Source organism: Chrysemys picta, chromosome 16 (assembly GCF_011386835.1).
Source record: "Chrysemys picta bellii isolate R12L10 chromosome 16, ASM1138683v2, whole genome shotgun sequence".
Taxonomy (NCBI): domain Eukaryota; kingdom Metazoa; phylum Chordata; order Testudines; family Emydidae; genus Chrysemys; species Chrysemys picta.
Genome location: NC_088806.1, coordinates 10,030,467 through 10,052,483, shown reverse-complemented (window position 1 = coordinate 10,052,483; position 22,017 = coordinate 10,030,467). Strand labels below are relative to the sequence as shown.

Sequence of the window (22,017 nt, the reverse complement as noted above, 5' to 3'; positions counted from 1 at the left end):
GATGGCAGGCCTCCGGATAAGAAAGGCAGGTGTGAAGATGGCTATTTTAAAAATCCTTTTTTCCCTCTTATCCTTTTTTCCCCACTGCAGAATAAACATTACTCTGTTTGTCACCATGCACCACTGATCCCGGACACCCGAAGGGAAGAACTGTGGGTATTTGCACTCAGCCTGAGCTGTCTGGGTAAGCACAATCGATACACAGGGTATTTAGTCCAGAGGCCAGTCGAGGAGCTGGAAACTTGCAGAATTTCATTCCCGGAGGAGGCCTGGCGCGTGATGGGGAGATGGGGGGCCACTCAGAGACATTGGAACAGACGGAGGTGAAACCAGAACTAGGACCCCCACTTCCCTTCCTCTCACCACTCTCAGGCCTCCCCACCTCCTGGGACTCGCCACGAGCACCTGCTCTTTGTGTTTTCTCAGTGACGAAACACAGAGCGCTAATAGGTGACCTGATCGCAGAAGCCTGAAGTAGACCAAGGAGTGGAGTTTTTAATTACCCACTCAGACTGTGGGGCAGGTTGATGAGCTAAGGAGCTCATGATCTCATTCGCCGAGAGGGTCATTAGAAAGTGGAGTAAGACGAGGCCTTGAAACATAAGCCTTGTATCTAAGGTGACCAGATGTCCCAATTTTACAGGGACAGTCTTGATTTTGGGGGCTTTTTCTTATATAGGGTCCTATTACCTGTCCCGATTTTTTACACTTGCTGTCTGGTTACCCTGCTTGTATCAGAGGCCTGGTATGAGGCCTGAGGCCTGAACTAAAGTAACAGTCAAGACACTGCTAATATAAAGCAAAGGTAGGCTGTGAGCCAGAGGCAGGCCCTGCCCACAGAAGCTGGCAAGAAGGCGGCTGCTTAAAGCATGTATAAGCACTAATAAGATGAACTTGTGCCAGGACGGTACCAGAACATCCCGGTACAAACACATTCCAGAGCGATAACAACGAACAGGCAGACCCATCCTAAAGACAGGGTCAAAAGGACAATATGATGGATAGACTTGTTTGTTCGAACCAACCTGTATCAGGGGAGAGGCATCACCCTAATGCGTAGAGGGGCTGTACCTCAATGCGTCAGGAGTGATGTGTAACCTGTTTGTACCGGTGTATAAAAATGCATCACTGAGTGGACGTCTTTGTCCGGCTGAGGGGGCAGTGGAGAGTCCCGCCACTGACTGAGCAGGTCCATTGTCAGGGGGCACAAATTCGTAGTATGTCCTGTAGAGTCTGTGGGGAACTATTACTGTGCTTCGTTTGACAACGGCTGGGTGCCTTCGTTCCTTATCAGAGCCTGTGGTCATTGGGGCTTCTCTCGGGGTCTGCTGTGCCAGCGATCTGCAGGGCCGGGGCAGCACACAGAGGGAACACACACACGCAGCCGAATGTTCTCAACATCGGACAGAGCAGAGCACCACACCGGTGGCATCTGACAACAGAAAGCAGTTGTGAGGAACGGCCAGGGGGTGGCTAGCAGACCCCGGGAAGAAGTATGATCTCAAGATGGTGAAAGGGCCGAGGACGAGAGCAGATGGCGTGGCTGCAGGGAACTGGGAGGGTGAGTCTGGTGGAGAGACTATAAAGAAAACGCAGGGAAGTGCCAGCAAAGAGAAAGCATCTCAGGCTGTTGGTGTGGGATCTACAGGGTCAGTGGGGAGCGTGGGAGAGCTGTGGGGGATGTTATGGTGAGGTGGGAGGGGGTGGTCTTGGGGGCTGTGGCTGGTGGAGCGGAGGTCGACAACCAGAATACAGTATTTAAGGGTTATTAGGTTAGTCCGGTAAAACGAAATTTCACTCAAAGTTCATGTAGTGAAGCATATGCCCAGCTTTTCCCAAAGCCCCCTCAACTTAGGCCATGTCTACTGTCACGGAGTGTGGGGGAGTCAGGGCCCTGCACCCCCCACTTCCTGCGATTCCCCGTGACTCTCAGCCAGCCAGTGACACAGAAGGTTTATTAGCTGACAGGACACAGTCAAAACAGAGCTTGTAGGTATGGAAAACAGGACTCCTCCATCAGGTCCCTCTTGCGGGGTGGGGAGGCCAGACCTGGGTTCTGGGCCTCCCCCTGTGTCCCCAGCCAGCTCTAAACTGCAACCCCCTCCAGCCCCTCCTCTGGCCTTTGTCTCTTTCCTGGGCCAGGAGGCCACCTGATCTCTTTGTTCTCCAACACCTTCAGTTGGCACCTTTCAGGGGAGGGCCCCAGGCCAGGGGACAGGGTGTCAGCCATTCTCTGTGCAGACACCATCACGCTGGCCCTCTCGGGCTCTGCAACAATCACACCCCCTTATCCCCCCACCTAGATACTTAAGAACTGCATAGGGGAAACTGAGGCACCCACACAGTATTCAGAGAAAACATTAAGAACATTCCCACTTTGTCACGTCTATGCTTATGAGCGTACAGAGGCACAACTGGACCGCTGTAAGACCGCTCGTGTAGCCGTGTTACGCCGACAGGAGAGAGCACTCCCGCCGGCGTAATAAAACCAGCTCAACGAGCGGCACTGGCTATGTCAGTGGGAGAGCGTCTCCCACTTCTGCCGACCAAATGTCTGTCGCTTGGGGAGGGGGTGGTTTTTTTCACACCCCGTGAGCGACAAGTTTCGTTGACATAAGTGCTCGTGAAGACATGGCCTGAGTCCCTCTCTTTCTCTGTTTCCCTGTCTGAATCTCTCTGCCTTGGGAAGCAGCCAACTGAAAGCCCAGGTGGTTCGTAACCTAGTCCCTTTGTCCCAAGTTGCAGCATCACGTTACCATGTTCGGATCATAGTCACTATAAGTGATCCATTCCCTGTCTCCCATTCCCAGCTTCTGGCAAACAGAGGCTAGGGACACCATCCCTGCCCATCCTAGCTAGTAGCCATTGATGGACCTATCCTCCATGAACGTATCTAGTTCTTTTTTGAACCCTGTTATAGTCTTGACCTTCACACCATCCTCTGGCAAGGAGTTCCACAGGTTGACTGGGCATTGTGTGAAGAAATACTTCCATTGTCTCTCCAGCGCGCTCCACTCCTACACATGGACTATCCTTGATAGTGTCTCCATGCCAACCTAGACAGATCTATCTTACTTCAAAACAGTCATTTGTTCTTTCTCTGGGACAGGGAAGCAGAGTTATGCATATTTTTTTCCATAAGACTACACTTCAATTCCCACATTCTCCACAGGCAAAGTGAAAGGGTTGGATAATGAACCAAAGAAAAGTTGTGTGGGAAGAGACCTCAGGAGGTCATCTAGTAGTAGTACATGACCAAGTATATACTGAGACCCTCCATTAACGGTGTTTGTCTAACCAATTCCAAAAAAAACCTCCAGTAATTGGGATTCCACAATCCCGTGGTAATCTATTCCAGTACTTAATTATCTGCCTAGTTAGAATTTTTTTCCTAATACCCATACTAAATCTTGGTTGCTGCAGATGAAGCCAATTACTTCAGTTCGACCTCAGGGGACATAGAGAATAATTGATCATCACCCTCTTTATAACAGCCTCCAAGATTGTTATCAGGTCCCCCACTCAGGACCTTTCAGAGGTCATGTCTGAGGATAACAAGATAGCTCTGTGGAGGTCTACTTCTGAATGGATATGAAGCAGGGCAAGGTTGCATGTGTCCAGGCCAGAGAAAAAAGGCATTACAGTAATTCAGAGAGGAGATGATGTGAGCTTGGATAAGAGTTTTTAGCCGTGTGGATGGATAGGAGAGGCCAGATCTAGAGGACATTACGCAGAAATAAAATGCAAGATGTAGACAGCCTAGATATGAAGACCTAGTGAGAGGTCTGCATCAAAAATGGGCCTAGATGACATGCGATATGGTGGTGGTGTCTGAAAGCGATAGAGAAAGGAGGTGATGGGATGGCTTGGGGGGAATATTAAGAGCCATGATTTTCACTGTTGATCTTGAGCTGATGGCGAGAGATCCATGAGGAAACGTCAGAGACAAGCTGAGGTTTTCGTTGGGACAGAAGGAGATGGCTTGGGAGCAGAAGCGGCAGATCTGTGAGTCACCAGCACAGAGACGGTAGTTGAATGTGTGTGTGTGCGGAGGGAGATTACCCAGAGAGCAAATGCAGAGGAGGAAGAGAAGGGGACAGGGAATCCCCACGGAAATTTGGAGTGGGGATGAGGAGGATCCTCTGAAGGACACGCCGAAGAAGTGATTAGACAGGTAGGAGGTGAACCAGGAGAAGACAAGGGAAGACAAGATTTCAAAATGAAAGGCACGATCAGGGGTGTCAAAAGCGGCTGACAGGTCAAGGAGGAGGAGGAGGATGGAGTGCGGGCTCCGAGCTTTGCCGAGGGCGAGGTCATTAGAGACTTCGGCAATAGCAGCCTCAGGGGACTGCTCCAAATCTCTGACTCCCTGAAACCTTCCCTTCCCATTCCCAGGTAACCCAGATCTCCTACCCAATCCTCCCACCCCACTGCTGGGCTCTCCACCCCCTTTTCCCCATCTTCCTCTCCCGCAGCCAACCCCTCTACCTGTCCCCAGGAGCTCTCCTCCCTGACTCTCTTCCTCCTGCTCCGATTCTCTCCCTCCTCTTCCTCAACCAGCCCTCCCCGATTCCCTCTAAGTCCTATTCTTCCACACAGGTGTCCCCTTCCTCTCACTGCTCTCAGCCCTCATAAGAACATAAGAACGGCCATACTGGATCAGACCAAAGGTCCATCTAGCCCAGTATCCTGCCTTCCAGCCACGACCAATGCCAGGTGCCCCAGGGGGAATGAACAGAGCAGGGGATCATCAAGTGATCCATCCCCTGTCACTCATTCCCAGCTTCTGGCAAACAGAGGCTAGGGACACCATCCCTGCCCATCCTGGCTAATAGCCATTGATGGAACTATCCTCCAGGAATATATCTAGCTCTTTTTTGAACCCTGTTATAGTCTTGGCCTTCACAACATCCTCTGGCAAAGAGTTCCACAGGTTGACTGTGTGTTGTGTGAAGAAATAGTTCCTTTTTTGTTTTAAACCTGCTGCCTATTCATTTCATTGGGTGACCCCTAGTTCTTGTATTATGAGAAGGAGTAAATAGCACTTCCTTATTTACTTTCTCTACACCAGTCATGATTTTATAGACCTTTATCATATCCCCCCTTAGTTGCCTCTTTTCCAAGCTGAAAAGTCCCAGTTTTATTAATCTCTCCTCATACGGCAGCCGTTCCATACCCCTAATAATTTTTCTTGCCCTTTTCTGAACCTTTTCCAATTCCAATATATCTTTTGAGATCGGGTGTCCACATCTGCACGCAGTATTCAAGGTGTGGACGTACCATGGATTTATATAGAGGCAACATATTTTCTGTCTTATTATCTATCCCTTTCTTAATGATTCCCAACATTCTGTTCGCTTTTTTGACTGCTGCTGCACCTTGAGTGGACGATTTCAGAGAACTATCCACAATGACTCCAAGATCTCTTTCTTGAGTGGTAACAGCTAATTTACACCCCACCATTGTATATGTATAGTTGGGATTATGTTTTCGAATGTGCGTTACTTTGCATTTATCAACATTGAATTTTATCTGCCACTTTGGTGCCCAATCACCCAGTTTTGAAAGATCCTGTTGGAGCTCTTCACAGTCTGCCTGTGACATAACTATCTGGAGTAGTTTTGTATCAAATGTTGCCACCTCACTGTTAGCCCTTTTCCCAGATTGTTTATGAATATATTGAACAGGACTGGTCCCAGTACAGATCCCTGGGGGACACCACTATTTACCTCTCTCCATTCTGAAAACTGACCATTTATTCCTACCCTTGTTTCCTCTCTTTTAACCAGTTACCGATCCATGAGAGGACCTTCCCTCTTATCCCATGACAGCTTACTTTGCTTAAGAGCCCTTGGTGCTTAAGACCTCTCCCTGTTATGTGGCACCTCATGAGCACCAGCTCCCCATCATCTTCTTCTCTCCCACTGCTTCCTGCCCTCCCTTCTCCCAAGGAATCCTGGAGAGGAACTTCACATGGTCTCCTGTCAGCAGATGGTCCCACCCTCATGCACTTGTGAAGTTGTTCTAGCAGATGGGCAGATCGGTTATAGTTAGGCTTGGAAAGATTAGATTTTTATCGGTAAATACTGATGAACATTGATTGCACTGTACATTCACATACTGATGGAAAAATATTTCTATCGATAAATCATCTATATTTCCAGATAGGCAAAATAAGAAAAAAATGCTGCTTGAGAACTTATTAGGATTCGATGTAAGGCTATTTACTTGGTATAGTTTGACATGGGATGTTGACTATTTGTGTTTTAACAGTCATAAAGCCTTCACTTTTTCCAATATTGACCTCTGTGGTCATAAAATAATTGCCTGGCCTCTCCCCTCCCCCACATAATTTCCTGAAACTGTGAAAATTTGAATCATAGACTATCAGGGTTGGAAGGGACCTTAGGAGGTCATCTAGTCCAACCCCCTGCTCAAAGCAGGACCAATCCCCAACTAAATCATCCCAGCCAGGGCTTTGTCAAGCCTGACCTTAGAATCATAGAATATCAGGGTTGGAAGGGACATCAGGAGGTCATCTAGTCCAGCCTTAATAACCTCTAAGGAAGATTCCACCACCTCCCTAGATAACCATTTAAAATCATTTAAAGTCCAGGACTTCTATGGCAGTATTCTCTGAAATGGTTCCTGTTCCATGCACAGGGCTGGTAAGAGAGCAGAACTGAAAACTCTTGATGTGTGGATCAGACAATGGTGTAGGGAGGAGGGAATTTCAGTTTATTGGGAACTGTGGAAGAACTCCACAGAAATCAAAATGGAACCTGATTGCTGCCACTTCAAATTCAGAAAAGATAGTAGAGGATTCTTTTTTTAAAATTAAGGGGTGTGGGAAAGTCAACAGGTGTGGAGGAGCACATGGTTCGGACAAAGACATCTCTTAGGGTTGAGTTTATTAAAGGGGGATGTTTATATGTCAGTAAAGAAGATACGAAAGAAGTTGGTAACATACAGATAGGAGCTAGCGAGGAACAGTCAAATGAAAAATAATCCCCTTTAAACAGAACATATGAAGGAAAGCAACTGAATATTGACAAAAATCTAGAAAGACTTGTATACAAATACAAGAAGTCGAAATAATACAATGGTTGAAACAAAGTGCTTGATATGTCATGAGGTATGGATATAATAGGCTAATCGGAAGGAAATGCGTTAGATTATCTTTTGTTTTAGCTTGTGAATTGTCCCTATGCTAAGGTCCCTCACCAAAGGCTCTTAAGCAAAGTAAGCTGTCATGTGATAAGAGGGAAGGTCCTCTCATGGATCAGTAACTGGTTAAAGGGCAGAAAATCAAAGGGTAGGAATAAATAGTTTTCACAATGGAGAGAGTTAAATGGTGGCGTTCCCCAAGGATCTGCACTGGGACCAGAGCTGTTCAACATATTCATAAACGATCTGGAAAAATGGGGAAACAGTGAGGCGGCAAAAAAAAAACCAACAACCCCAAAACCTCAAGAGTTAAGTCCCAAGCAGACTGCGAAGAGTTACAAAGGGATCTCACAGAACTGGGTGACTGGGCAACAAAATAGCAGATGAAATTCAAAACTGGTAAGGGCAAAGTGATGCACATTGAAAAAATTAATCCCAGCTATACATATAAAATGACGGGGTCTAAATTAGCTGTTACCACTCAAGAGCAGGATCTTGGAGTCACTGTGGATAGTTCTCTGAAAACATCCACTCGAGGTGCAGCAACAGTCAAAACAGCGAACAGAATGCTGGGAATCATTAAGAAAGGGATAGATAATAAGACAGAAAATATCACGTTGCCTCTATATAAATCCATGGTACACCCACATCTTGAATACTGCGAGCAGATGTGGTCGCCCCATCTCAAAAAAGATCTATTGGACTTGGAAAAGGTTCAGAAAAGGGCAACAAAAATGATGAGGGGTATGGAACGGCTTCCGTCTGAGGAGAGATTAAAAATATATATTTGAGCTGTTCGATTTAGGGCTGGTCTACACAAATTTAGGCTGGCTTAATGACATCACTGAAGCCTGTGAAAATGTTACACCCTGTGCAATGTAATTAAGCTGACCTAAGCCCCAGTGTAGACACTGCTGGGTCTATGGAAGAATTCTTTCAACTAAGATACCACCTCTCCATCAGTGTAGTAAGAGTCTACACTACAGTGCAAAAATAACACATACCCTTAAAAAAAAAAAGAGGTGACTAAGGGGGGAATATGATAGAGGTCTATGCAATCATGAATGGTGTGGAGAAAGTGAACAGAGAAGTTCCATCATTGGAGATTTTTAAGAGCAGGCTGGACAGACACCTGTCAGGGATGGTCTAGATCATACCTAGTCCTGCCATGAGTGCAGGGGATGGGACTAGATGACCTCTCGAGGTCCCTTCCAGTCCTACGAGTCTATAAGTGTTAATTACCCTTTCCTCCAATACCAAAACCAGAGGTCACCTGACAAAATTAATAGGTAGCACGTTTAATACAAACAAAAGTATTTTTTTCCCCACACAACCTGTGGAGCTCATTCTCATGGGATGTTGTGTTGGCCAAAAGTATAACTGGCTTAAAAAAAAGCTAGAGAAGTTCATGGAGGATAGATCCATCAATGGCTATTAGCCAAGATGGTCAGGGATACAACCCCATGCTAGAGGTAACCCTACACTTCTGACTGCCAGAAGCCAGGAGGGGAAGATGTGTCGATCACTCCAACTATCCTGTACCTTCCCTCTCAATCTCTGATACGGGCCACAGTCGGAAGAGAGGATATCAGGCTAGATGGACCGTTGGTTTGACCAGTAAGGCTGTTCTTATGATAAAAACTGAAAAAATATGCTTAAAACCCACCGTTTTGAGCAACCGCGAAACATTAAATTGATAAAAATTGGGGAAAAAAGCTTAAAAATCAACATTGATATTATCCAAAGTATTAAAAATAAAAATCTCATTCTGCCTAGCCTAGCTATAGTTAAGTTCAGCATTGCTTTCTGTTTAAAAGCCAAATATTCTAATGACTCTGAAATCCACATGCTTACTCGGATTGTCTTGCAATTCACTGCGCACCAGGGGAGTGCAGAGCAGGGTTGCTCGGATAATATTTTCTGTGCAGGCCTCAGGCTGAAACAACGGGTTGAAATTGTCCTGACTGATCGCAGTCCCTTAGCATTTATCTCAGAGTACAGGGCACCCACCGCCTCTTTGGGAAAGCAGCACTGAAAGAATTTATAACTGTATCGTTTGCAATTTCAGATTGACGAGGAAACCCGAGGAGGCATAAGGACATGAAATGCAGCGAGATTAAGGCTGTTAATCACCAGAGGTTCCCGGCAATCCACTGTCACAAAGATTGGTTTGCTCCAGGGTGTATGCTGTTGAGTCTGAGCCATACCCCCGTCAACTTCCAGACAACAGGGGATAGGCAGGAGTTTCTTCTGGAAGTTTTGCCCTAATATCAACATTTCCAGATGAAAAGCAATATTTCAACATTCTTGAAAACCCACATCCCTAACTGATGTGGGTATGCCAGCAGATTTCACCCTAGATCCCTAAATGCGCCCCCTCAAGGATTGAACTCCCAACTCTAGGTTTAGCAAGCCAATGCTCAAACCACTGAGCTATCCTTCCCCCATCTTGTATAGACACAGTTAACAGGGGCAAAAAAGTCCATTAAAAAACAAAGTGCCCCATAGCTACATTAATGCAGAGTTGAGGTTGCCGAGTGGTACCGTAACCCACACGCCTTCTGGGTGTGGTGTTCCGGCCCATGTCGTGGCACCGATACCAATTAACAAGAGAGATTAAGGAGTTTGCTTAATGGCCAGTCGGCTTTCAGCTCATGACCTAAGTTCCAGAGGTTCCCCGGTTCGATCCTGCCCGCCGACAACTGGGGTCTGAACAAAATACCTCTGAAAACCAGGAGATGAAAAGTACGCCACGCCACCTTAACTCTGGCCCCCCCGTCCGCTAGCACTGCAGCTGGTAAGAACCACTCAGAAGAGTTCAGGAAGGGTAGTGCAAAGGTTAACAAACTACCAGGGAAGAAGAGGTGGCTTCTCCAGCGATTGAAGCCTTCAGTAGGATTTAGTCATACACAAGGTATTCAGCTGAATGCAGCCGTAACTGGATGAAATTCTATGGCTGTGTTGTACAGGAGACCAGACTATCTGACCTAGTCCCTTCCGGCTTTAAATTCCATGAATCTATCATGAATAGGAGGAAGGACTAAGAGAAGGTGCCATTGTTTGTGTTGTGTTCACAGACGGGAATCCCAGCATTTATCCGCATGCCCTGCAGCTGTGTGCACTGGGTCAGCTGTAGCTGTAACTGGATGGTGGAGGGATTAGTTGGAGCAGCTTGGCAGAGCTGTGGCTGTGATACAAAGGAAGGTGCATGGGAACCTCATTTCAGCGTTATAGGCCGTGCCAGTGAAGATACACAAGGGCGAGTTCTTGCCCAGGAGGATTGTCAGCGCTCTGGTGGCAGACATGCTGGTGGTCTTGAGGGTAAGTGGAGGCATTCATAGAAGATCAGGGTTGGAAGAGACCTCAGGAGGTATCTAGTCCAACCCCCCTGCTCAAAGCAGAACCAACCCCAACTAAATCATCCCAGCCAGGGCTTTGTCAAGCCTGACCTTAAATACCTCTAAGGAAGGAGATTCCACCACCTCCCTAGGGAACCCATTCCAGTGCTTCACCACCCTCCTAGTGAAAAAGTTTTCCTAATATCCAAAGGGTGACGGGCTTAGTAACACGTTGAAAGTCTATGATGGACTGTGTGTAGCAGACTCAGTGTTTGAGTGCAGGCCAGGGGTGGGAAGTTTCTATTCACTACACTGGACCTAACCCTAAATTTTGCCTTAGCAAAGAGAAGCTGTTAGACTGTACCGCACTTGTGCTCTGTTCCCAGTGTGCTCTGTAGCAGGGGCGGGCAGAGCATTAGCGTGCGGGTCACTGGCATGTTGCTGAAACAGGGCAGAGTTAAGGTTATATTGTGGGGTGTTGCGACCCTTAACTTTTCATTTCCCCTTCTAAGAACCCAGGGGACGGGGATCCTTACCCAGCGAGGTCACATTTTCATAGTTCTCCTGCATGACGACTCTGTAGAGGGCTCTCTGAACGGGGTCCAGCAGAGGCCCCTCTTCCCTGGTGAAATACACAGCCACCTCCTCGAAGGTCACCGGCCCCTGAAAGAGCAAGAGTCCAACACTCAGTACCTGCTGCCCCACTATTCATGGGGGAAAGAAACCAATCAAATGGAAGCTCTGGGTGGATCGCAGTCAGAGTCCCACCCCCACTCTGCGGAGATCAGGTGTGGGGAGAAAGAGAGAGCCCCTGGTCTCCCCCAGCAGATAAACAGGGGCAGTGTCTTCATATTCCTCACAAACCCACTAGCCTCCGACAGTGGTTTAGAGCCCCCAGCAGAGTCCACGGAGAGCCCCCTGGTACAAATTCCATGGCCAGCAGCTGGATGCGAGGGGATGGGGGCATCTCCCCTTAGCCTCACTGGTGGGTGCCCCCTTCATATCTCACCGCAGCCGCTGGTTAGTCGGGTCAGCCTCCAGCACTGGGGGTCTGGACCATTTTCTCTACCCAGTCCAGGGGTCCTGTTTCCTGTTCCACAAATTAGGGAATATCAATCCCAGAGCCCGCAAAGCCTTTCCTAGAAGCTAGGCCCCAATTTAAACAAGTCCCAGATGGTTTCTTGCACCTTGTTCCTCTCCCTTTCTCCACCCTGGGCATTTCCTGCCCCCTCCCATCTCCAGAAGCTGCGTCGTCCTATGTATTTACTGCCATTCTTCCTCCAGCAGGAACCCGCCAGCAATCCCCTGATAATCCTGACCTCACCTGGCTCTGGGACACCCATGGCCCCTCCCACCCCGCCGTTTCGCCAATTCTGGGCTGAGAAAACATGTGGTCGCTTTGTTACAATGCGGACCTGGCCTCTCCCACCCAGAGGTTTTTAACCCGTGACCTCTGAACCAACCATTAGAAAAGTACAGAAGTCACATTGGGGGGGGATTCCCCCAGACACGGTCCCCAGGGAGAACCAGGAACTGGCTTTTCCTCTCTCTCTCTGCTCCTCACCTTGTTCACAGAAGGTGAATCCACCCAGGGATGCTGCAAGAAGTGTGTCTGGGCAGGCCAGAGACCGACCAACTGCTCCCCCCACTTATTTCTCCCATCACCCCCCTTCAGTCTCTCCCCCTCTGGCTGGGAAAGTCCCATTTGGGAGTTGGTGGCTCTCCTGTGGCCAGATCGGCTCCTGCAATCGCTAATGAGAGGAGAGACGAGGGGCTGAGGAAGCAGAGTCACTTTCGTGCCCAGACCCAGCACCTTCCCGGAGGTCTCTCTGGCTCACAATTTAGTTGCAACGGGGCTGGAGAACGTCCTCCCCTTAGCTGGCCCAGAGGGAACTTTAGTGAAGGCCTCGCTCTCCTTAGCAGAGCCCCTGCTGGTGGAGCAGCAACTGCTAAGCCGGGTCTCCCAGATCACAACGGAGGCTGCAGCGTGTGACCCAAGAAGCCGAACCCCAATATCCTGAGCAGAGAGGGACAGAGCGTTTGAGCAGCTTCCCTCCTTTAGCTCTCTGGGAGCAGCTAATGAAACCATCTCCGCACAGGGACAGCTGCTGATCTCATTTATCCCATGTTAATCGGGAGTCACTCCTTGTCCTTTCTAGCAGCACCTCTGGATTAACACAGGTCCGAAGGTTTGTCTGCACCCCGCCAATGTGCGTAGGTTAATGTAGCCTGGGCGGGGGCTAATTCACCCAACAGGCCGCAGCTCAGAGGAATTGGCTGGCCAAGGGCCTGAGTGAGGGGGAAGAGCTGGCTTGGGGCTATAAGGCCAGGAAACGGGCAACAGAGAGGGCTGCTGGGGAAAGTCTGCGCCCGGCCAGGGGGTGGAGTCATGAAGCAGCAGCAGCAGCCGCTCGTGGCGCGAGAAAGGGGCTGCAGACCCAGAGGGAGAGACGCCATAGATGAGACCAGAAACGTGGAGGGATGACGTCAGAATCCTTTAAACACTTCCATGTCGGGGGGGGGGAGTGACCCTCTTCCGACCTCTCCCCTGATATCTAGGACAAGGACTCCAGGCACCCATTTGCCTTCCAAACATGTGACGTTCTTACAGTTTTGAAGTGGGAAGAGAAGCAAAACCGGTGGTGATTTCATATCCGACTTTGTAAGTGGATAGAAAGTTATCCCCACCCGTTGCTGGCCAATCACACAGGCAGAGGGAGGATGCTGCGTGAACAGGAGAACAGAGGAACCAAAAATATTTATGGTGTTTCCATGCCCGTCACTGGCCAGTAATGGCCACCAGGCACCCACCCCAGAAGCGGCTGCATCTCCGTGTTGGGGAAAGGAGCCCCTGATGGGAGACCATTCATCACATGGAGGGTGGGGGTACGTCCGGTGAAAATGGTGAGGAGAACGTGAGGGTAACATGGAGATGCTCGGGCACTGCAAGGTACCAGTTCCACACAGGGCAGCCCACTGAGGCGAGAACGCCTTGGATTGTGCCATCTGGGGAAAAGCAAAGAGTCCAGCTGACTGTCTGCTTAGCAGCTGGCAGACACTGATCCCCCTATCAAAAAGGGCAGGCCTCTGGCTGTAACGCCTATTAAATAGGGGGCAAGTCTATTTCATCGACCATTTTAAACGATTCTCAAATGAGAAGCAAGTTGATCAGGGGACAATTTAACCCCCCGAATCTGGAGACTGTTTCGGGGCAACAGGTTCCGTCCGAAAAAGCAGATGTTGTCACAATTAACCACCTCCACGCCTGAGGATTTTTAAGTGACAGCTGGGAATTAGGTGGAACGAGGCAAACCCTGAGATTTCAGACGCGTGTTCTGTAATGGAAGAGAAAGGGGTGGAAATCTGAACCACAGGACACTTTTCACACATTAAACGAAAGTGGCAAACTGTCTGAGCGCTTACAGGAACAGTTAATAGCTAACGAGCTAATAGCGTGAATTTCACATTCGTACTTGATCACGGGAAAGGGGCCGCATTTGCAAGGACTTTAGGTCCAGATTAAAGAACGTGAAGGGGAAAGCTGAGATTTTATGTTCCTATTTTATACACCTCTATCCCGATATAACGTGACCCGATAGAACACGAATTCGGATATAATGCGGTAAAGCAATGCTCCGGGGGGGCGGGGCTGCGCACTCCGGTGGATCAAAGCAAGTTTAAATAACGCGGTTTCACCTATAACGCGGTAAGATTTTTTGGCTCCCGAGGACAGCGTTATATAGAGGTAGAGGTGTAGTTAGAGATGGAAAAGTGTCAACACCTTAAAGTAGTAAGAGAAATAAGGGCACGTTTTTAGGGCATTTTAGAGCACTCTTTGAGATGTGCAGACAAAACAGGTCAAAAATTGGGACGCAGACAAAACAGGTCAAAAATTGGGATGTATTTTGATAAAATGCTGATGATACGAGAGGGGAAAACACCGAGATGGGAGGGGATTTTATATCCAAATTAAAGAAAGAGTGGAGGGGAGAAGTGGACTCACTGGAAGGGATTTTAAGATGAATGTTTAATAAACAGTCCTGGATCCCTCACCCCCCATGGGCAGCAAGGTGCCCTTTGAAAAGCTGCTTTGAGAGGGGAAGCAGAGGGCTTGGCGCAGGAAGGGCTACGTGAGAGCAGGGATGGGGCCGCAGAGGGTGACTGGCAGCGGGAGGGAGGCGAGGGGGGGAGTTGTTTGGGGCGGGTGAGAATACAGCGGCTGTGACTGGGTTATCTGGGGCTGGGCACATGGGGGACCCTTGCTCCTCCCTTCCCCTCCTGTGCCCCTTCCATGCCCTGTTGCTAGCAGAAAATCACCCCTTTGTCTCCACCCCAGAGCCAGCCGCAAGCTGCACCCAACTAATCCCCTTTTCCTTTGGGGAATGACTCAGGGCAAGAGTCTACCACCTAAGCCAGGTCCATGAGCCGCATATTGAGAAGGTGGAGGGGACAAAAACAACACATTTGAGACGTTACATTGATATTTGAGAACTAGGGGACCTCGTTCCCCACCAGGAGCAGATCCTGCCCTGGGCACCTGCTTTAATGCAGCTCCGGTCCTGCCCACGGGTGCATTAGCAGCAAGGGGGCCGATTCCGGGGGGGGGGGGGAGGCTGGGAGATTTAATGCCTCCAGGTGCCCTTGGGCAGAGAGTCACTTTCCTGCCCCCCAGCACGTTCCCACGGGCTCTGTCCATTACCTGGCTCCGGAGTGGATGCGGGCAGAGTCCGGGGGGCTTGTCGCCCCCCGCGGCCGGGCAGGGAGGGGTTAATGCCGGGCTCCCCCCCCCCAGCACAGACTCGCCCCCGTGTCTGCTGCTCTCCGGGCTTTGTTCTCCCGGCTCCTGCCTCCTTCCTCCCGGCACCCACCGCTCCCAGCTGCTCCAGCCCCTTCCTGTGCCCTGTAAATCACAGCCCGCTGCTGCAGCGCTGGCTGGGGCGGAGCACGTCAGCACTGGCTCCGGCGGGGGCTGCCCCACAGCTGCTGCCGCCACCCAGGGGCTGGCTCCGCTGCAGCAGACCGGGGTGTCCTGAGCTCCGGCGCGGCCTCTGCCCCACGGGGTTTTGTCCACACACGTGTGCAGCCGGCGAGATGCAAAGCCGGTCCCATGGCAGGGCTGGTGCATGTCCACACGGCGCCGGAGCGTCCACACTGGGTGCGCTGGCGTGGGCAGGAGAGCAGGGCACGGGGGGGAGTAGCTACACAGGCCCCGGAGGCGCGCAATGCCGCTCCCCTGCCCCCAAACCCCCACCCCTGCCCCACTTTTTCCTGCCCCCACGCCACCTTTTCCCACCCCTGCTCTGCCCCCAGGCCCGCCCCACCCGACCCCTTCCCCCAAGCTCTCACCCCCATCCCCTGCCTCTTCCCACCTCTGCTCCACTCCAGCCCCCCCCCACTCTGCCTCCCTCATCCCCGTCCCCTGCCTCTTCACACCCCTGCTCTGCCCCCAGCCTCGCCTCTTCCTGCCCCCGGTCCACCCCTTCTCCCAAACCCCCACCCCTGCCCCACCTCTTCCCAACCCCGCTCCGCCCCCACCGCACAACACCCATTCCCTGAAGCCCCCACCCCGTCCCACTCCTGCTCTGCTGCCAGGCCCACCCCACCCCTTCCCCCAAACCCCCGCCTCTTCCCACCCCTGCTCTGCCGCCAAACCCGCTCCCAGTCCTTATCCCAAGCCCTCACCCCATCCCCTGCCTCTTCTCACCCCTGCTCTGACCCCCCAGACCCGTCCCCCCCCCGCTTCTTCCTGCCCCCAGTCCACCCCTGCCCCGCCTCTTCCCAGCCCTGCTCTGCCCCCACCTCACCCCTTCCCTCCAAGCCCCCACCTCTGTCCCACCTCTTCCTGCTCTGCCCCCAGGTCTGCCCTTCTTCCCCCAAGCCTCCACCCCCATGCCACCTCCTCCTACCCCCCCACTCCAGGCCACACCCCCACCTCTTCCAACCCAATTCTGCCCCCTTCCCCAAGCGAGCGTGCCGTCTCCCCCCCCCCCCCCCCCAGCACTTCTGCATGCCGCAAAACAGCTCATTGCAGTGGGTGGGAGGCACTGGGAGGGAGGGGGAGGAGTTGATCAGGGGGTCCACCAGTGGACTGGAGGTGCTGGGGGGTGGGCCCACTGGCTAGGGCCGCCGAGACCGGTGAAAAAATTTTTTCGGGCCCCCCAGCAAGGGCGGACCGGCTAAACAGAGCCGACAAAGCCAGGCCCCAGGCCCCCTTCCGGACCGCCGGACCCCAGTAATTTGTACCGGCTTCCCCCCCTCTCGTTGGCCCTGCCACTGGCTGCCCTTTTCCTCTTGAGGTCTCTTCCACGCCTGTGGTTGTATGTGATGGGAGTCCTAGCACATCTGTCTGGGGCTTTATCCCTTTGTTTAATCGCTGTGAAAGAGGCAATAGCAAGAGAATTGGTTCCTCTTTTCTATGTGGATAAAATAAAGGCTGCATTAATTATTTCCAGGGCTACAAGTAATAAAAATGCCAACTAGCAGAGGATGGTTTCGATCCATCGACCTCTGGGTTATGGGCCCAGCACGCTTCCGCTGCGCCACTCTGCTGGGTGTTTTTTTTTTTTTTTCTTAATCTGACATGTTCAGAAGGCCGCTCTTTGTCGTGCTGCACATGTGGGCTCTGCACTGGAGAGAGAAAGAGACATCAGAAGGGAATTTTACAATCTTTTTAAGCAGGTAATTTTGCATGTATTCTTTTCAACTATAAAATAACTGAAATCTGAGAGGTGCATTCTTATCTGCTGGCTAATAATTTGGCAAAAACATCCCATCCCCCCTTGCTTTTCTGTGGGCAAGATACATTCAGTTTGCTGAAAACCTTGTGCTTAACGCGAACAAATTGTAAATAGTATTTTTATGAAACATTTAAAATTTGTTCTTCATCTCGTATGTATTAGAACCAACTCTAGTTTCTGAAAATGAATTCCAAAATCAACTCTGTCCTAAAAAGTTTGTGGCCAACTTTCGATACCTCTCTCAGCAAGAGAGATCGGAGCATTTTACATACGCCCGTATGTTTTTTCAAAGCCAGTTTTGTTCAGTGAAATGCAAACCCAGAGCGTCTACTGAAAAATATACGGGCCTATGTAAAATGCTCCGATCTCTCTTGCTGAGAGGTATTGAAATTTGGCCACAAACTTTTTAGGACAGAGTTGATTTTGGAATTCATTTTTAGAAGATAAATTTGGTCCTAATACATATGAGCTGAAATATTTTAAGCTTGTGAATAATTTAGGGCTCCCTGGAATTTAGGTCAAGATGTGACCTTAGCTAACCCGTGGAATCTGCAGTGTTTCTACCACAATCCGCTACTGCCGCGTGGTCCCTGGGCGTTCAGAGTTGTATTTATTAACCTCCCTTTTAAGAATGGGTGGGAGGGCGAGTGCGAGTGGTGAGGCACAGATACTTCTTGCTCACTCCCCCATGGGGTGCGGAGGAACGTGGGGGGACAGGACGGACGGGGAAGTGAGTCCCAGGTCAGTTTCCCCATGTGGGCATAGGAGGGAGGGTGCAGGACTTAGGATCACAGAATCACAGTGCAGCACCAAATAAGTGTGGCAATACACCTCTTTCACTACAAATTAAACACTGGGGGGACGCAGTGGGGCCCTTGGGGGTGGGGAACCTGTGGAGATGGGGGAGTGGGGACCCTGCGGGGGCCAGGGGCAATGGGGGCAGCAGGGGCACCAAAATACAAGTTTTCCCAGGGCTCCATTTCCCCTAAGACCGGCCCTGGTTGAGCTGGTGGCAAAAGGCAAAATCCCGGGTACCCCTTTGGGTACCAAAAGTGACCGCTGATGGGCTGAGCCTTGGTTGCCAAAATTGGGTGGGGGCAAAGGGGCCTTTTCTATTCCCCCCCCCCCTCGCAGGACTGGATGTCTCAACCCCCGCGACCCAGGACCATGTCCCGAAAGGCACCAGGCATCCCCATGCCTAGGCCAGTTTTAATTTGCGGACCCCTAAAAAATTTTTTGAATGGAGGTGCAGACCCCTTTGGAAACCTTAGACTTCATCGGCAGATCCCCTGCAGATCACAGTTTGAAAGCCATGGTAACGACAACCTTTCCTGGACCCCTTGAAGGACCTTCCTGGACCCTTAGTCTTCAGACCTCCAGGACAAGGCAGCTCTTCCCTATCTAAGGCCGGGTCTACTCGTCAAAACGTCTTCACTAAAGGGTTGCGTCTTTGTCTACTCCAGAAGGCCGCTTCTGGTGAAGGAAGCCGCTGGCTCCAAGAACATAATGATTCCACCTCCACAAGAGACGCCCAAACTCTCAAAACCGATTTAACCCTCCCCCCCCCTTTTTTTTGAGAAACCGTACCAAAACGATCACAAGAGTCTTTAATCTGAAAATGCATCCTGAAGGAAATATCTATGCCTAAAAAAGAACATCCTAATGGCTGAGATGTATGAACCAGGACTGTTACAGAGCCTTTCACGATAGCAGCCCTGTTACGCAAGGGAGTTGAAATAATACATCTTTCCGTAAACTCACTCTTTCAGAAGAGGAGATGTGAGATATGTCGATGAATAGCTATTGCACGAGTTTAATGCTAAATTAAAAATTGTTACTGACGTTGCAGCACTTGCAGGCTGTCGTGTTAACAACCTGTCTAGTTAAAGTTCTTAAACGTTTACATAAGAGACATTTTTTAAAATGTGTAAATGTGTGTTTACGTGCTACAGTGTAACTGTTCAGTGTATAACATGCTCTTCTATCCATTCTTTACGTGGATTTTCCTCTATAAAAAAATAGAGAAAATAACATGTTTAAAACATCGTAAAACTCACGACAATACTTAACTCTTGGTTTTGCAGAGGTCTCAGGTCAGGGTGGGACAAGCCCTATCATACGTGCTGCAAAAGTTAAGGATAATAGGTCCAGTTTAAGAGAAGAGTGCGGATAAGGGAAGAAGGGTGAATGTTGATTTTAAATTGTGCGTTTCCATTCTAGATGTTGATTGTAATGCTGAAATTGGAGAAAGGCCAGAGAAGAGAAACAAAAATGATTAAAGATGTAGAAAACATGACCTGTGAGGGCAGGTTGGAAAAAAAAAGTTGGGTTTGTTTAGTCTGGAGAAGAGAAGACTGGTGGGTACAGGGCCGGCTCCAGGCACCAGCCGACCAAGCACATGCTTGGGGCAGCACCTTAGAAGGGGCGGCCAATGTTGGGGTGGTGGGGGGCGCTCACGGTGTTTTTGTTTTTGTTTTTTTTGTTCAGCCGGGCGGCGCTTGAGGTTTTTTGTTTGTTTTTTGTTTTTGTTTGTTTCGGCCGGGCAGCGCGGGGGGTGTTTTGGCAGGGCGGCGCTGGGGGGGGGGCTTTGGCGGTGTGGCTCGGCGCTCCGGGGGTTTGGGCGGTGCGGCGCTCGGGGGGCAGGGGTTTGAGTGGCCCCGTGCTCCAGGGGTTTGGGCGGCCCAGTGAGGCGAGGCGCTCGGGGGGTTGGCCGGTGTGACGCTCGGGGGGGGAGGGGTTTGGCTGGCACGGCACGGCGCATCGCTCTGGGGGTTTGGATGGCCCGGTGCAGCAAGGCGCTCCGGGGAGGGTGGGGGTTTGGCCGGCCCGGTGAGGCGCTCCGGGGTGGGGGCGGGAGTTTGCCCGGCCTGGCGCGGCACTCGGGTTGGCCGGCACAGCGCTCCAGGGGTTTGGGCAGCGAGGCGCTGGGGGGGGGTGATAAGGCGGGGCGGTGCTCTTCTTTTTTGCCTGGGGCGGCAAAAAAGTTAGAGCCGGCCCTGAGTGGGTGGGGGGAACATGATGACAATATACAAGTACATAAAAGGTTGTTAAAAGAAGGGGGAGGAAAATTGTCCTCAGCCTCTGAGGATAGGACAAGAAGCAATGGGCTTAAATTGCAGCAAGGGAGGTTTAGGTTGGATATTAGGAAAAACTTCCTAACTCTCAGAGCGGTTAAGCACTGGAATAAATTGCCCAGGGAGGTTGTGGAATCTCCATCATTGGGGATTTTTAAGAGCAGGTTAGACAAACACCTGTCAGGGATGGTCTAGATAGTACTTAGTCCTGCTTTGAGTGCAGGGGACTGGACTAGCTGACCTCTGGAGGTCCCTTCCAGTCCTATGGTTGTGTGTGATTGGAGTCCTAGCACATCTCTCTCCTTACAGGAGGGGACTCTCTGGGGCTTTAATCACTGTGAAAAAGTAAATAGCAAGCGAATAAAGAACAGGAGTACTTGTGGCACCTTAGAGACTAACAAATTTATTAGAGCATAAGCTTTCGTGGGCTACTGCCCACTTCTTCGGATGCATATCAAGCAAGCGAAGGTGTTCCTCTTTTCTATGTGGATTAAATGAAGGCAGCCTGAATTCTTTCCCAGGCTGTAAGTAATAAAAATACCAACTAGCAGAGGATGGTTTCGATCCATCGACCTCTGGGTTATGGGCCCAGCACGCTTCCGCTGCGCCACTCTGCTGGGTGGCTTTTTTTTCTCTCTGACATGTCCAGAAGGCTGTGCATGTGAGCTGTGCACTGGAGAGAGAGATCAGAAGGGCATTTTACAATCTTTTTAAGCAGGTAATTTTCATGTATTCTTTTCAACTCTAAACGAATGAACTGATCTCTGATAAGAATGCAGCCAGCTGCTGTTGGCTTTAGGCTAATCATTCGGCAAAAACATCCTGACAGGGGACTGGAGCTCAGTGCTTATTTTATTTTTCCAATGGGCAATTCCAGTTTTCTAAAGCAGCTGAACTATTTTAAGCTTGTGATTTTCGGGTCTTTTTCTTATATAGGTGCCTATTACACACACACACACACACACACACCGATTTTTCACATTTGCTGTCTGGTCACCCTAGGGGCCTCGCTGCGGAAAATGTCACTTTATACAGCAGTAGACCTTGAAAATAAAATCTGGATCATTCAAAGACTCCCAGTCAGGGGAAAAGTGCCTGCCAGGTCCTCTGCCGGACAAGGGCCTTGAAGTTTGGAGTGGGGTGAGTGGAAGCAAGCCAGCCCCCCCCCCATTGCTCCTCACCCTCCTCCCCAGCTGCCCTGCAGCTCCCTGCCTGCCTGACCCCCCGAGGCCACCCCCAGTTTCTGCAAGCAGCCTCCACCCCCCACATTGCATCCCGGCCTGATCCTGCTGGCGGGGGGAGAGGGGGATCCGGCCAGCCCAGAGCTGGGTTCCCCGCGTGTCCCAACCCCCCTGCGAGGGGCCCGGGAGGCAGGGCCAGGCCCGGGGAGGAGCCGCCCCTTCCTGCCCCCCCGGCCCAGCCCCTTTGTGTGTTTGCAGCGGGGCCATGGCCGAGCCCGGGGGCGCCGCGCGGGGGCTGCTCCGGCCCTGCAGCCCGCGGGGCAGCGCGGTGGGTCCGGTGGGGGGCGGCGTGGGGCGGGGAGGAGCCCGGAGCGCAGCTTGGCTGTAGAGCTCGTGGCCCGGGAGCGAGGGGGGCGGGTATCTGGGGGTCAGAGCCGGGCTGGGGCTGGGGATCGTGGGACGGTTGGGGGAGAAGGGGGGGAGAAGAGGTCAGTGGGGGAGAAGAGCTGGGGGGGTTCTG

At 50.9% G+C, this 22,017-nt stretch overlaps 2 protein-coding genes, 2 non-coding genes and 1 pseudogene across 18 annotated transcripts in view; 1 reads left to right on the top strand and 4 right to left on the bottom strand.

Annotated features, from left to right (window-relative positions):
* LOC101945809 (zinc finger protein 501-like) overlaps positions 1 to 11,163 on the bottom strand; it is a 56,576-nt pseudogene extending 45,413 nt beyond the window's left edge.
* LOC122173270 (zinc finger protein OZF-like) overlaps positions 1 to 22,017 on the bottom strand; it is a 113,602-nt gene that overhangs the window by 8,442 nt on the left and 83,143 nt on the right. For 2 of the 5 annotated variants that reach the window (XM_042858997.2, XM_008176068.4), the window contains exons 1-3: positions 15,205 to 15,733; positions 13,317 to 13,511; positions 11,042 to 11,168 (exon numbers count right to left, since the gene is read on the bottom strand). The exons of 1 other annotated variant lie outside the window; for it this stretch is intronic. In XM_042858997.2, the coding sequence (XP_042714931.2) occupies positions 11,042 to 11,168; positions 13,317 to 13,511; positions 15,205 to 15,630 (748 nt within the window). In that variant the 5' untranslated portion in view covers positions 15,631 to 15,733. Of the gene's footprint in view, positions 1 to 1,025; positions 1,433 to 11,041; positions 11,169 to 13,316; positions 13,512 to 15,204; positions 15,734 to 22,017 lie in introns of those variants that run through there. 2 more of the 5 variants (XM_065569441.1, XM_065569442.1) reach the window with 2 other exon arrangements.
* TRNAM-CAU (transfer RNA methionine (anticodon CAU)) lies at positions 16,983 to 17,054 on the bottom strand. Its single transcript has one exon. It is a non-coding gene; the product is annotated as a tRNA-Met (tRNA).
* The window catches only part of LOC103305723 (zinc finger protein 501-like), a 262,606-nt gene continuing 257,653 nt past the window's right edge, over positions 17,065 to 22,017 (top strand). For 10 of the 11 annotated variants that reach the window (XR_010593131.1, XR_010593130.1, XM_065569500.1 and 7 more), the window contains exon 1: positions 21,669 to 21,825. Coding sequence is in view for 8 of the 11 variants with exons in the window: in XM_065569500.1 (XP_065425572.1) it covers positions 21,763 to 21,825 (63 nt within the window). In the remaining 3 variants the exon portion in view is untranslated. Of the gene's footprint in view, positions 17,184 to 21,318; positions 21,457 to 21,668; positions 21,826 to 22,017 lie in introns of those variants that run through there. The other variant, XM_065569505.1, reaches the window with a different exon arrangement.
* On the bottom strand, positions 20,862 to 20,933 carry TRNAM-CAU (transfer RNA methionine (anticodon CAU)). The gene has a single exon. It is a non-coding gene; the product is annotated as a tRNA-Met (tRNA).